At 42.6% G+C, this 15,017-nt stretch overlaps 1 protein-coding gene across 1 annotated transcript in view; it reads left to right on the top strand.

Annotated features, from left to right (window-relative positions):
• IARS1 (isoleucyl-tRNA synthetase 1) overlaps nucleotides 1-15,017 on the top strand; it is a 69,855-nt gene that overhangs the window by 35,774 nt on the left and 19,064 nt on the right. The window contains exons 20-30 of the mRNA XM_010974823.3: nucleotides 638-758; nucleotides 4,027-4,118; nucleotides 4,915-4,992; nucleotides 5,896-6,017; nucleotides 6,429-6,531; nucleotides 6,747-6,830; nucleotides 8,748-8,922; nucleotides 11,193-11,305; nucleotides 12,925-13,020; nucleotides 13,828-14,004; nucleotides 14,835-14,946. Of these exons, the coding sequence (XP_010973125.3) occupies nucleotides 638-758; nucleotides 4,027-4,118; nucleotides 4,915-4,992; nucleotides 5,896-6,017; nucleotides 6,429-6,531; nucleotides 6,747-6,830; nucleotides 8,748-8,922; nucleotides 11,193-11,305; nucleotides 12,925-13,020; nucleotides 13,828-14,004; nucleotides 14,835-14,946 (1,273 nt within the window). The remainder of the gene's footprint in view (nucleotides 1-637; nucleotides 759-4,026; nucleotides 4,119-4,914; nucleotides 4,993-5,895; nucleotides 6,018-6,428; nucleotides 6,532-6,746; nucleotides 6,831-8,747; nucleotides 8,923-11,192; nucleotides 11,306-12,924; nucleotides 13,021-13,827; nucleotides 14,005-14,834; nucleotides 14,947-15,017) is intronic.

The following is a 15,017-nucleotide window of genomic DNA, read 5'->3' as shown; positions in this document are numbered from 1 at the left end:
GCTCATCTGGGCATGGCAGCAAGATGCAGGCTCCACCATCAGGTGCCTAAATCAGGGCTGGAGTCAGTGTGGTCTTTTCCCTGCCAGCCTGGTGGTGGTGCACTTGAGTAGAGATATGGGAAGTGGGCCTTCAGGAACAAGGAGGATTTTGCAAAGGAAAAAGAAGGGGTGGAATAGAGCATTCTAGGTAAGTTGAATAATCAAAGACATTAATTCCTAGTGTTCATTTTCAATTTATAAACAGTTGTCCAGTCCTAGCCAGTTTTACTGTCCTTCCTTCCTTAGGTTTAAAGTAATTAACTAAACACTATACTTAACAAGATTGTTGAAATATTTCTTAATTCATAATTACTGTTTGCGGCATAGAAATCATTTTTACCTAAATTCTCTTTAGTTCACTCAAAAACATAACTCATTAATTGAGGACTTCATGTTCTAAGTTTAGATCTTATTTAGAAAACATGGCTAAAAATCAGAAATTTAGACTGCCAAGCAGGTCTGGGTTTGTGTGGTAGTTTTTTCAGCTTTGTTTTGCTTGTTTGGCTACTTCTTTCAGTTTAAGTAATTTAAAGAATTCATTTCTCTGCAGTAGTTTCCCCCAAGCATGCAAAATGTTCCAATAATTATTACTTCCTAGGAGGAAGAAATGGAGTTCCTTTACAAAGAGAACATGGTTAAAGAAAGTGCCAACATCACAGACCGGTGGATCCTGTCCTTTATGCAGTCACTTGTTGGGTTCTTTGAGACTGAAATGGCAGGTATGTCTCTCTTGGGCCTTCCTCCCAGGAGTAAGGACTCTTGTCTTTATAATTGCCATTTGATATTTAATTATTTTTCTTTATAAACATAGAGGAAATTTTAAGAGATACAGAACAGTAGATAAATGTGTCTTTTAACCTCTCAGATATAATTTTAAGGCTCATTAGTTGTAGAAATGTGTTGTTCCAAGGCTTAGGGGATTGTCTTGGGGGTGTCCAGCGGCCTCACCCCTCCACAGACACCACGTGGGTCCATGGCATCATAGGCTTCAATAGTGGATGCCTGTGAGTTCAGAACCCACCTTCACCAGCTGGTTCTCTGAGGGAGACGTTGCTTAAAGTCTGTGAGCCTCAATTTCTTTCTCCGAAAAATGCCTGGTATGGTTATTATAAGACTCAGATAGAAATCATGTACGTAAAGTAGCCAGCCGATCACAGGTACTCAGTATGCAGTGTTTGTTATTGATGTGTTTTTAATTCATCTTTATGTCTGTTTTGTTAAATAAATAGTCCCTGTTCAGTCTGGAAAAATTGGGGCATACAGAAAAGCAATAATGAAATTGACATTTCCCCACATTTCTGTTACCTAACAACAGCGAATTTGGTTTTAGACGAAGGTTAGAAAAGTAGGTTATGTTGGTTTCCTTGAGGTTGAAGACAAAACAACCATAAATCAAGGTAAGGAATTCCAGAAACTGTTAACCAGGATACCTGAGATGGGTCTGATGAAGTAGGGCAGAAGAGGAAAGATGGCTTCCCTTGTGTACCTTGGTGACATACACCAGCCTCCCCTAGGTCTGCTGTTCAGACACAGCACTCCAGTGGACCTGAGGGGCCAGAGCTTCCCTGTGGTCCCTGCAGGGCTCTGCTGTTCCTCAGTTGGTACATAGCTCTTCGTGGAATAGTTGGTGCCTTTGCACTTGGGATGGTTAGTCCAGGAAATCTGAATCCTGAAGGACTACACCCACCCTATTAAACATACGTAATAAGGATCACATGACTGTCGAGCTGTTGGACACATGCCATAAGTGAGGATGGAAATGAGCGTATGAGGCAGACTTCTGTGCTGGGATCTCACCACACTCCCTGGGACACCTGCTCATCACTGTGTCCACTTTTCCCTCCTGAGTGATGTGAATGAGTGGGAAATAGTGAGGGTTGTTGCCCCAGGACCCTTGCCATCTTTCAGCAGCAGCTGCTGTGGTCTCCTGAGCATGTATACCCCGGCTGGGGCCTGGTCGGCCCGAGGACCAGAGTTTTGGCAGCAGTTGCACACACAGCCTAGGAGTAAGGGCCAGGTGCGAGAGGCCAGGCAATGCCCCCTGAGCCAGTGAGATGGGCTTCAGACCCAGACTGCCCAGGGCAGTTCCCACTCCACCAACTCGTCAGCTTCGTGCCCTCGTCTCCCCATCAACACAGTCCTGAGGACTGAAGAGGCAGCATCCTTGGAGAGTCTGCAGTTACTATTAGTGATCTTACTTTCTAAGAGTTGAAACTTGAACACAGGAAACTGTCTTCCTAGAAGGCGAGAAGTATAGTGAACCCTAGAGATAACTTAGAGAGGCCTTTCTTTGCAGAATAGGCCTCTGGTCACAGAAATTGCCTCTCTAGAAATGTGTGACCAGCAAATGCCTAGGGCTTGGTGCACCAACCCCCTACTTCTGGCCTTTGTGAACTGAGCTTCAGCAGAGAGCAGCTCTGCCCTTGGCAACTCTGACTGCGTTCTCTTAGACCAGGAGCCTCATTAACAGTCACTGAACTCTTCACTAACACACATCGAATTTGTTTATATTTTGGTCTTACTCTCCTTGTCTTTGGTGTTTGTTTTTATGTAACAGTTATCAGTTAAAGGGGGGGGGTGAATGGGAAAATCCTTAAAATAAGTCTTTGCCTCAAACAAGGTTGGCTAGACACCTTTAAGTTCCTGCTTGCCCTGTGAGTTCCTCGGGGGAGCCTTCAGATTTTTCTAATTCTTCAAGGTGTTACCGAGTCCAAACTCGTTCTGCTCGCCGCACAAGCCAATAAATCAAGAGACGAGGTGCTGGGGCAAGGAATAGCAACTTTATTCAGAAAGCCAGCAGACTGAGAGGACAGCAGACTAATGCCCTGGAGAACCATCCTACTCAAGTCAGAATTCACGTTCCTTTTATGCCTAAAAAAAAGGGGGGGGTGTGGTCAGTTGCTGCAAACTTCTTGGTGCAGGAATTCTTTGTTCTTGGAGTCATTTGTTCTTGCAGCTGTGAGTGGGGCAGATCATGGTACCCCTGTGAACCTCCAACAAAACCAATGTTATTTTCCATTCTGCAACTTGTTATCTTTATGTAAGTGCAAAAGTGGTAACATCCTTAAAGGTCAGAGCCCTGAGAATAGGCTCTCCTGTCTATTTCAGGCAAAAGGCAACATTGCTTCACAAAAGGTGCAGAGCCAGCAAGACTGAGCCTGGAAAACAGGGCACAGGGTTAAAGCCAAAGAAACAGATCTAATATGGAGTCAGATTTGTTCTTTTCTATTACAAAGAGTCTCTCCTTCTGCTGCGTACTTTTGCTTTCTTTCCTTGGCTATTTAAACGTTTAGAAATTGTGTTCTGTTTTGTTCACAGCCCGCGCCTGAGTTCCTCAGTGGCAGCACTGCTGACAGTTTGGGCTGGGTGGTTTTCTGCGGTGGGGGCTGGGCTGTGCATGGTAGGCTGTTGAGCAGCATTCCTGGAGTCCTCCCACCAGATGCCAGGAGCGCCCACCTCCCCAGTTTTGATAACCAGCGTATCTCTCTAGACATCGTCAATGTCTCCTGCAGGACAAATTTGCTCTGGTTGAGAAGCCCTGATCTATGCTATGCCTCTTAGCATCTAATTAGAGCTTTTTATGTGTCTGTTAGTTGAGGTCAAGGTAGCAGAGTGGAAGGAAGTCAGGCTTTCGTGGTCCTGCCAACTTGCACGGTTCCAGATAAATGGTGCCTCGTGGAGTTCTGTGGCAGGCAGCCTCGGCCTCTCAGCCATGCAGGTGGGGTTTCCGGTTTTCTCACTGACATGGGAGTTTGTATGTAGCTTACAGCAGGGTTTGTATGCACCCCTAGGCACCTTGACAGCCACGTAGTACGTCCTCAGTGAATGAGTTATTGTTACTGCTTCACTTTGGTACTTCCTGTCTGCTTAGCAGGTATGGCGGCCCTTGGATGATGGCAGGGGCCGCTTGCTCCTTCTTGTACCCAGATGTCTCCTAAGCACCCTGCTAATACGTTCTTGCCGCCTGATTGATTGTCGTACTCTCAGCTTACAGGCTCTATACCGTGGTTCCTCGCCTGGTCAAGTTTGTGGATGTTCTGACTAATTGGTATGTCAGGATGAACCGCAGGCGATTAAAGGTAAGTGTAAGCTGCTGTTAGGAGGAGCAGAAAGTAGAGGAAGTGTGAGAGTTGAGGGAAAATGAGAACAACCAAAAGGAAAAGAAAGAGCGTTTTCAAACGCTCTCACTTTTTAAAGCTATCTTTCTCCTTTTTCATTGTATATTAACTGGATGGGGGACCCGTAAGTTTAAAAGTCATCATGCATATTTTAAAATCATAATTATGGACATTCACATGGGAGGGAAAGTCTCAGGCCAAACAGAACTATACTGAGCAGATGTCTTAAAACCCAGACTAAATTCAGACATATTTTGCAAATGTGGTTAGCTACAGCTGTGATCTCACGAGGGGCCCCTCTCCTCACTTCTCCCTCTAGAGGGACAGTTGTAAATTGACTAGACTCTTCCTTAAGCCTGTTGAAGACTTAGGGTGAGTGAAGCTTGGGTTCTGTCCCCGGGCTTAAGCTGTGCATAAACAACAGTGGTAAAAAACACAGGGAGTGAGGGATGCTCAGATCACAGGCGAGATGGAGATACCCGTTGCCAGTCAGTCCTGCCTTCAGATGTGTCCATAATTAAATCCCATAACAAAGCAGTAACTTTGTTTTTGTTCAAATACATTACACACAACATGCACATGTATGTACACATGTATCTAGAAAGACACACACTAAAATGTTTGTAGTAGTTATCTCTGGGTACCTTAATCATGGTTGAGTTTTCCTGTTGTTTTTTTTAATCTTTGTTTATGTTTTTCCCTACACTGAATTATTTGGTTTTAACAGTTTGGTGTGTGTTTCTTTTTTATTCACTAGGGTGAAAATGGGGTAGAGGATTGTGTTCTGGCCCTGGAAACCTTGTTTAGTGTTCTGCTCTCTCTGTGCAGACTTATGGTAAGATGCGCGGTCCTGTTCTAAAACTAGCCCTGTGCGCTGCTCGTGGTACCCCGTTTCTGCAGTGTCCTCCATCCGTATCTATTCTGTATTCATTCCACCAGAAAAAGAAATACAAGTTCTAAAACACCTTTAATCTCCAGTTTCTTTTCCGAAATCTTGTTAGCTTGTATGTTCAAGTAAGGGCTGAAACGCGTTAGTTTTAAAAGCTGGATTCTTTCTTTTCACCCCTGGCTGTACATTTCCGGCCAGGGTCTCTGCACCTAGACTCAAGAGCTGCATCCCTCACCTTAGTGTGGATTCCTGTAGCTGCCTGTGAGCGCAGGAAAGTTCCTAAACTTTCAGTTAATTGAGATATTAATTAAATGACACACAAGTAAAAATTCCAGTTTTATTTTCCTGTATCTTATTTCTGCCACTCTAGTTGAATGTTGTAAGCCTTCTATTTGTTCCCTAAACATACATGGAATGAGAACCTGCTTCGTGCCAGGTTCTGGACCTGGTGCCTCATGTCTGACTTCATTCTCCGTCATCCTGTGAAACGGGTGGTGTCTCCCAGTGCACGGACGACGTTTGTGAGGTTTAGGGACGTTCATCCCTCTGTGTACTAACGTGACGGGCGCACAGTCAGTGGCTCCTGTCTGTATTACAAAACCCCCGGGCATCCTCCAGGGTGTTTTGAGCGCCTCGGCTGTAGTCCTGGTCCCATGATTCATGGGTGTTCATCTCACCAAGTTAAAAATAAGGTCGTTCCTTTTTCATAGGGTGTGTTTAGTAACCTCATGTCCACTTCTGTGCATATTCCTTTGTCATTTCTCTAAAATGTTTAGTTACTAGTTTTCACTCTGAAATCAGTCAATGATGGCTGCATGTGAATAACTGGTGTCTTCTTTCCTTATACAGGCCCCCTATACCCCTTTTCTTACTGAATTGATGTACCAGAATCTAAAGCTGCTGATTGACCCTGTTTCTGTCCGGGACAAGGACACATTGAGTATCCACTACCTCATGCTGCCCCCTGTTAGGTAAGAATCAGACACACGTGAGCCTCGCCGGGGCCCCGGGAGGGAGAGCTGCCAGAGGCGCACTGACATGGGGGCCCCAGCTCCCTGCCGCAGCCCTGCCCTGCCTCCCTCCTGAGCTGCTGCTTGGGCTCCAGAGTGGGTGGGAGGGATGCTCAGTGCGGAATCCCCTGTCGAGCTATGCCAGGTGGGCTGTGCGTAGGCCTGCTGGGGTCGCCTTGGGGAGCTGCCGGGCACTAAGCAGCAGGCTGAAGCTTGCTGCCTGCTTCTCACCGTGTGCCCCCAAGGCAGGCACGTGCCTCCCTCCTCCCTGGGAAGCCTAGCCTGTCCCTCTTCCTCATTTAAGCATGCCTATTCTTTGGGATTTTTCTCCTTTTAAATCTAATCTCTCACTTCCCTACCTCTACCAATCAGAGAGGAGCTGATTGACAAGAAAACCGAGAGTGCAGTGTCTAGAATGCAGTCTGTGATTGAACTTGGGCGAGTGATTCGAGACCGCAAAACTATTCCGATAAAGGTTTGAGGTTTTATTTCTATTTTACATTGCACAGACCTAAACAATTATGTGTTTGGAGTATTTTATTATAAAGAGCTTCCCTTAATGGCATAAATTTCTTTTCTGCAGTAAGGGTGTGAATGACAGTGCTAGTTAAGCCTGTTTAGTCTAGAGTTTGAGATTGCAGTTTAGCGGACTGGCTGCTTAGTGAACTTTCCCTTCCCTTTTCCTTCCAGTATCCTTTGAAAGAAATTGTAGTTATCCATCAGGACCCGGAAGCTCTTAATGAAATTAAGTCTCTGGAGAAGTATATCATTGAGGTAAGACAGTTGATTTGTGTGATTTGGTCCAGACTTCTTTCCTTAGGAAAGAAAATGCACTGTTTTGATTAGTGCCCTTCCAACTTTGAGTGTATAATTTGTCTTTTTCCTTCTGTGTATCAATATATACATAAATTTTACCATCCATGAAATTTACACTTTGCTTAGAACGATCGTAAGTTTTTACAGTGTAATTATAATTCTTTAACAATGATTTCAAGATCCATGATTTTTCATCTTCATGGGGTCATTTATCCCTTTATCCACTAATCTTTCCCAAAGTACTTTTTGACAATTAACAACAAAAAAATTTTGTTTCTTCAAATTATACAAATAACAAGTCAACACACACTGGTTGTAAACATTTCAGGCACCGGCAAAAGTACAAGGTGAGTCTCTTCTCGCCCCAGCCGCTCCCTGGAGTCTCGTCACCCCCTCGTAGGGGTGTTTGGTAGGGCGTCTCCGGCTGGGTTGTTCCCACACACAGCTGTACATACATGTACACACACCACTGGCTTTATTTGTGAATAGTGAAGATTGTGTAGTTTTTAACTTATTTTTTCTCTTTGTAGTATTTCTTAAACAGTATCCCATGTCAAAACATAGAAATCTCCTCTATTCTTTTTAATAGCTGCATAGCATTCACTTTCTGGCTGCATCATAATTATTTAACTACTCTCCTGTTGTTGGAAATTTAGATTTCTGATTACAAACGAAACAGGTGTGTGTGCGCACGTGTGCGTAGAGATCAGAGTATGGATGTCGGATAGGTTCCTAAAAGTGGAGTCAGAAGTTTAAACTGTCATGTTAGTTGTCCTCCCAAAAAGGCTTTATTCTGTGATGTTTTAAAAACAAATATATTTTTAATTTCATCTTTATTTAATAGGTAATATTTAAATCTTTATCATAGAAAATAATTTCTATATTTGATTTTGAATTGGCTTGAGAATTCCAGACAAATTAGAAACTAAAGAATTTATAACTCTTTTGAAACTGAAAGTTTATAACTAAAGAGTTTAAAATTCTGTAATCAATGCTTAAGATATGGATAAAGATAGAATATACTTGGATAGAATATCTTAATCACTGTGAGATCAAATAATATAGTTGTGTATAGTGGCAAAACTAGAAATTTCCTGATAATTTGCTTTAATTGACTTTAATTGACTGTTCCTTGATTATCTTATTTTTATATTTTGTACTGTGTGGTCACCGTTTCCTGCTATGTTAGTAATCCATAGCTAACTAGCATGATGGAGGCATGAAATGTTATAGTTAACTGATTCTTCTGGTTAATTGATAGTTGACTTGGTGGTGCTTTGAAATTGCTTGAGCAGAGGTTACCCCTAAGACATGAAGTTCATATTTCTGATTCTAGAGTCCTTGTTAGTTGAGTTAGGCTCAACTTACTTGATCAATCTGGACAAGGTTTTTCTCATCCCATACAATTCAGTGGTTATTAGTATTATTTATAGAGTTGTGCAGCTGTCACCAGTTTTATAGCATTTCCGTCACCCCCAGAAGAAACCCAGTATCCATTAGCATTCATGTGTCATTTTCTCCTCAAGATCCTACCATCCTCTGGCAAACACAAATCTGTTTTCTGTCTCTGGATATGCCTACTCTGGACATTTTCTGTTAATGGAATCATACAATACACGGTGTTTTGTGTCTGATTTCTATGATTTAGCACCAAGGGTCATTCATGTATGAGTGCTTCAATCTTTTGTCTTGCTACATAATAGTCCATTGTATGGATATACCACATTTTTTGGTCCCTTCACAGTTGATCGGTATTTGGGCTGTTCCCACTTTTTGGTTACTATGAATAATGTTGCTGTGACTCTGTGTGTGCAAGTTTTTGTGGACATGTTTCCATTTCTTTCATTTTTATTTCATCTTGTCTACCAACTATAGGAATTGAATGTTCGGAAAGTTACGCTGTCTACAGATAAAAACAAGTATGGCATTCGCCTAAGGGCGGAACCGGATCACATGGTCTTAGGGAAGCGTCTGAAGGGAGCCTTCAAGATGGTGATGACGTCCATCAAGCAGCTGAGCAGTGAGGAGCTGGAGCGGTTCCAGGAGAGTGGTGGGTATCTGCTTCCCTGAGGGCACCTTTCGCGGCCTCAGCTGGGTGGGTGTCTCATACTTAGGCTCCTCTTTGACTTTTACTGTCACAGCCTTTTCTTAAATAAAAGTATTTATTATGAATAATTCTGATAACTTATTAAAAAGTAAAGAAGAGAATAAAAATGACCCGTAACCCATCACCCATCCATTTAACATAGATTGAGTGCCCACTCTCCAGTGTTTGATGTGTTAGGTGCTGGAGTCCTAGTAAGAGTCCAGTTTATTTCATTCCAGTTACGTATATAGTTACATACAATTACGGCCTTACGAAATAGAGATGATGCTGAAATTTTAAATTTCACACTTTTCACTCATGTTTTTAAATTGTACGTTATTTTATTTTTATTTATTTTTTTATTTTGCATTTTCACTTTACATTATAAACATTTCTGTGTGTTACTAGTCTCTAAAATGCTATTTAAGTAACTGCTGCAGAAATGTTCCTTCCTGTGCACACCTGATAATGTTTTTAACTAGCCTTTTATTGTTGGTGTTTTTAAGTTGTTTCCGTTCTTTTGAATTGTATAAATAATACTTCAGTGAATATTTTCACATGTAAATGTTTTATGGAATTAAGTCCTTTTGACTAGATTCCCAGATAGAAATTACTGACTCAGATAGTGGACCTTAGGTTATCATTGAATTCTACAAATGCTATTGTGGGCCTAGAAAATCTACCCTAGTAAGAGAGAGAGCAGAGCCCCCTGAGATTCATTACCAGCCAGTGGTGTAGAATGTTACTGCATCAGATGCTGCTTGTGGAGAAAAGGTGACTTTTAGAGGTGCCAGAATGAAGACTAGAAGATATTCAAAAGAAAAAATTTGTTATAATTTTAATTTAAATTAATTTAAATTTTAAAAGACTTAAAAAGTATTTTTAGATAAAGGGATTTAGCACTGAGGTTGGAGCTTCCTGCAAAGGAGAACTGGGTCAGAATTTATCACAGTTTCTCTAAAGTATCTAGAATACGTATTTTGATCTCTGAATGGAGCAAGACTGGAGTCACTCATGCAGCAAATGTTTTTTAAAGCCCTTCTGTTTGGTTGGTACAGAAAACACAGAGTTAAATAAGACAGATACTGTCCTTACCCTCGTGGTGCTGGCAGACGTTGAAGATTTACGCACACAGTCATAGCTTTGATGAGTGTGCTGAAGGAAATCTCCGCTAGGGAGCCTTCCCAGGGGCCCAGGAGTTCTCAGCTCTGCCGTGGTTAGAATCATGCGGGGTCTGATTACGGCTACCTGGCATCTTGCGGCTCTCCTGGGGCACCATGTGTTTGATTGTTAGGGCTCCCTCTGAAGTTGAAAATCATAAGCATGGAAGTGCCATGAGGAGAGATTTTTAAGGATTCAGAAATCCGATGAGTAGTTGTGGAAATGTCCCAAGATTCCCCAAATTTTTAGCTATAATTTATAAAACATAAGGGGCCAGCAACGAAAAGTTGAATGAGTACTGATTTAACTCGCTTTGTTAAATTAACAAAATCTTTGTTCAGCCTTCAAGTCACAGATCTTAAGTTGTTTCACCAGTTAGCCAAACTATTACTAATTCCTGAAATAGGCCTTATTTGAAACTGAAGGCCTACAGTTTCTAAACCGTAGTTTCTGAATGGACAGTTCTGCATTGACAGAATGCGAAATAGTTTTCAGCATACGGTGACATAAAGTGAAAATGACAGTCCATTGCTCACAGACCAAGATCATTTGTGGGTGACCACACTAGGCTTCCCTGAAGGTGGGCATTGCCATCCTCAGCTGTTTATACATTCTGCCTGCCATGAAGGCATGATGCTCAGAACTTCACACTGTCTACCTCTTTTCACCCTCACTGCCGGCAAATAGCAGAACACCAGGGTCCTACAACCAATGAGTGGTGGACCAAGTCCAGTTTGACTCTGCAGACTGCTTGCTTCATTACGCCATGCTGCTCTGTGTTTATGGCAGGGATTCATTGCCTCCTGGCACATCTTTGGACCTGGAAGTTTACATACAACAGTAGACATTGGTGGTGATTTAACTGTCCTCAAGACAGCAGGGTGCAGCCTAAAGAAAGTCTGTCCCATCCTTGACTACAACCATGACATGAGTCAGGAGGACATGATCTCGTAAAGCCTCTGTAGCTTGATGACATGAAGCTTTTATTACAGAGTTGCACAGTATGCTGGCAGTAGGGCAGCTTGGGGAGTGGGGTGCGGATTCAGTAACCGTGGCAAGTGCTTCTCCCTTAGGGACCATTGTCGTGGAAGGCCATGAACTGCACGAAGAAGACATCCGTCTCATGTACACCTTTGATCAGGCTGCAGGTGAAACGACACAGTTTGAAGCACACTCAGATGCGCAGGTATTTTTCTGTTCTCTAGACCATTTCTTTACCAAAAGGTAAGAACATAAGAGGAGAAACTTCACCTGGGCCTCTGCTGACCAATATCGGTAGCTTGTCTCAGGGTAAAATAAACCACGTATTTATTTTAAATTGGCCTTACTAAACTCCTCTATTATAACTCCTTGACATAATACATTTCTTTAGTGAATACATAAATATTTTGTGACTTACGCCTGTTAAGTGTCCTAAATGTTGGGTCATACAAAAACAAGGTATAATCTCCCCTTTCAAGGAGTGAGTCAGTCATGGAGACGGAAAAGTAAGCCAGTTCTTACTATTTTACCTGATAAGTGCAGAGAAGGATTCCTATTTGAAGTCTGGGGTGGAAGTGGAGGTGGTTAGAGAGCACCCCTTTTGGACTCTGGGGTCTCCGTTTTTTGTTGTGATGGATCACACCATCTGTCTTCACTCTTGACCAGACTCCTCCAGGCAGACAGGTTCTAAGATCTCCCGTGTGTTGGTGGGGGGCTTGCTGGAGTCCCTCTGTGCTTAATATGCCACGTACAGGGGGACACACGGAGTATGAGGCAGGCCAGCCTCCCCTGGGCTTTACACAGGGGCTTCAGTGTGATGTGGACAGAACTCCATGCGGGCAGACAGTGGTGAGAAGTCAGAGGTGAGGAAGCTAGGGAACAAGGAGTTGAGGGCAGGGAGAAGGTTTGTAAACAGTGAGAGGGTGCAGTCCTTTCTGATTACAGCCAATATGAGGGAGACCAGAAGAAGCTGTCCATGTTTAAGGAAATACATCTTGTGATGCTTCTGAGTTTCCTAATGAGATTATGCATCGTGGGCCGTGGCTGCCCTGCCCTGGCTCATCATCCATTTCCCATTCTACCTTCTCTGCCTTCACAAAGTGGAACAAGTTTTGTTAACTTCTCTGATGGGAGTGTCCTCAAAAATACAAATGGGATGGTGCCTAATTTACAAGTATGTTCCACTCTGTAATGGAAGTGTCACTGTCGTTATTACCATGTCATCACTGACAACCTTTAGGACAGATGAGATAGAAAAGTAGATCACTTTGACAAGACGGTGGCCATTTAAGTCATAATGAAAAAAGTACTGTGGTCCATTGTAGAAACTGTGTCTTGAATCACACCAATAAACCAAAGGATGAAAAGGGTCATGGTTAATGAAAACAGGAGATGGCAGCTTTGAGGCCTTCAGTCTGCCTGTTTTTGGTGAATCCGTTGTGAAAAGCTGTGCTGCTGTAAGAGCTTTATGATTGGTGATTTTACCTATTAGAAGAGTTGGTATTATTTTTTAGGTAGGCAAAAAGCAGAGTTAGACAAGAGACTCTCTTAAAAGCCAACGTCTCCTGTAAGCTGCACCCTACAGAAGAAAAATGAAAAGCTGGACCTTTCTCCTGAGATGAAGGAACAGCTGTTTACAGAGGACCCCAAACTATTAAAAAACGACGTTAATTTTATGTCTTTGGCTCAGTTGTGTGACTATATAGTGATGCATTATAGACTTCTCAGAATTTAGTTTTAACACCATTTTGCTGAGTTTGAAAGAACAGATAGTCCATATTTGATTGTCATGGTTGTCACGGTGTGCACCATTCGTTTGTACAGGCTTTGGTTCTCTTAGACGTCACCCCTGACCAGGCAATGGTGGATGAAGGAATGGCTCGGGAAGTCATCAATCGCATCCAGAAACTCCGCAAAAAGGTCAGTTTGTCAGATTAAGAACAAGCTACTGTTTGGGGGTTTTGTTTTGGGTTTTTTGTTTGGTTTTCGTTTGTTGAGGAAGAGAGGAGAGGCAGGTATTATAAACCGTGGTAACTCATTGATGATAATGAGTCACTGATCTGTGGTCCATTCAGATTGTACCCTTCAGGAAAGGTAGGCCCCTTTGACCCCCTCCTTGTTCACTCCCAAGCTGGATGTGGCTCTTTTGATTCTCTTATCAGCAGCTTTCAGCCAACCTGTGCTCCTTGTCCTTCTTTTTCAGTTCCTTAGGGCTTCCACACAACTGTCTTCTGGATACATAGCCCTCCTGACTGGCACAGAAGGTCATCAGAGATGACACTGGGTGTCTCTAAGAAAGGGCAGCGATGCAGTCATTGTAGAAGGGCATCTAGCTCGGGGGAGAGACTGTTGAATCTGGGCAGTCGGGTGGTTCTTGCTCACTCAGAAGCTGGGAGCCAGGGCAGGTGCTCAGAGCCTGTTGCTCGCCCCCACCAGGTGAGAGAGCCAGGTAGCTTCTACCCCAGGTTCTCCTTAGGCCAGGTGTCTGATTCCTGTAGTTCAGGGTCTGAGGCGGCCACTCCAGCAGACAGCAGAGTGCTCGTGAGTTCTGTCTTGCTTTAGAGCTTTGTGAGTTCTTGCTTGATCACTCCTTTCTTCAGAGAACTGATCAGGATGCTGGACCCTTCCATAATGACTCAGTGTGGGATCATCAGCCCAGTTTAACGGTCACCTACGATTTGATTGACAAATATGCTTCCCTTTTAAATTCTCTTTATGTGCTTTCAGTGCAATCTCGTTCCAACTGATGAAATAACAGTTTATTATAAAGCAAATTCTGAAGGAAAGTATCTGAATAATGTTATCAAAAGCCACACAGAGTTCATATTTGCCACCATAAAGTCTCCTTTGAAACCATATCCTGTTCCTACATCAGATAAAATCCTTATTCAAGAAAAAATGCAGGTGAGTTGTGAGTTCTGATTTCTTTTGAACTATTAAGAGATTTAGGATTAGATTTTATGTTAAGTTTATGGAGTCATATCTTGATATTCTGTCTCCCAGTAGCAATTAATATAGTACTTAGTCCTGAGATATTACTCTGGACAGTAGTGAGTAGGGATTAAAGAGATGCGGTCCAGAAGAGAGGAAGGAAAATTAGAGCTGTTCTCATGGGAGTTCTCTTGGGGAAGATAACCAGGATTCACGTAAGAATTGCCAGGTTAGACGGCTGTACGGTGCTGTTTTATCTAAAACTGGAAAAGTCAATATTGTGGATTCTGGGACTGACTTTAAAAGTAAATAGCAATTGACTTGAAAAACAGTTAACTTTTATGGTAGTAGATTAAACATAAAATTACACTTTCATTTCCTATTGCTACATTTTAGATGTAACTATGAAAATCTGACCAAGACATGAAAGATACTGGCCCATAGTTCAGAAGCAGGTTATTTATAACAAGGGAAATTCTGTGTCGGTTGGTCATGTATTCAATTGTTGGTTCCTGGTCTCATTCCTACTTTGAATGGGACAACCGGAACCAGACAAGCAGGGCCTGAATGTGAGTGTCTTTTCAGTGGGACAAGTTACAGAATGGCTTCATTTTCTATTTTGCATATTTTAAAGCATAAGGTAAAAAGAGAAAAAGAGGAGAAAAATTATAGCTCTTGACTGTTTCAGTAGTGAGATTGAGTATGCTCTCAGAATCGTATAGAGCTCTTTTCTTACTAAGTGGTTGCTGTCTTAGTTGGTGACACTGGTCAGATGCTGCAGTCACATATTCTCATGTGTATAGTTAAAAGGGTCTGACCTGGAACTTACACTCACCAGAGGATCATCCACGCCTGGCCCAGCTTGTGCGTATGTCAATCTTAACATCTGTACAAATGGCAGTGAGCAGAGTAAGAGTAAGTGAACTCCATGGTTTGTATTTTATTTTTTAATTAAATCTATGAATGTCTTTAAGGCTATTTCAAGA

Source organism: Camelus dromedarius, chromosome 10 (assembly GCF_036321535.1).
Source record: "Camelus dromedarius isolate mCamDro1 chromosome 10, mCamDro1.pat, whole genome shotgun sequence".
NCBI lineage: Eukaryota > Metazoa > Chordata > Mammalia > Artiodactyla > Camelidae > Camelus > Camelus dromedarius.
This window is presented reverse-complemented; position numbering and strand designations above follow the sequence as displayed.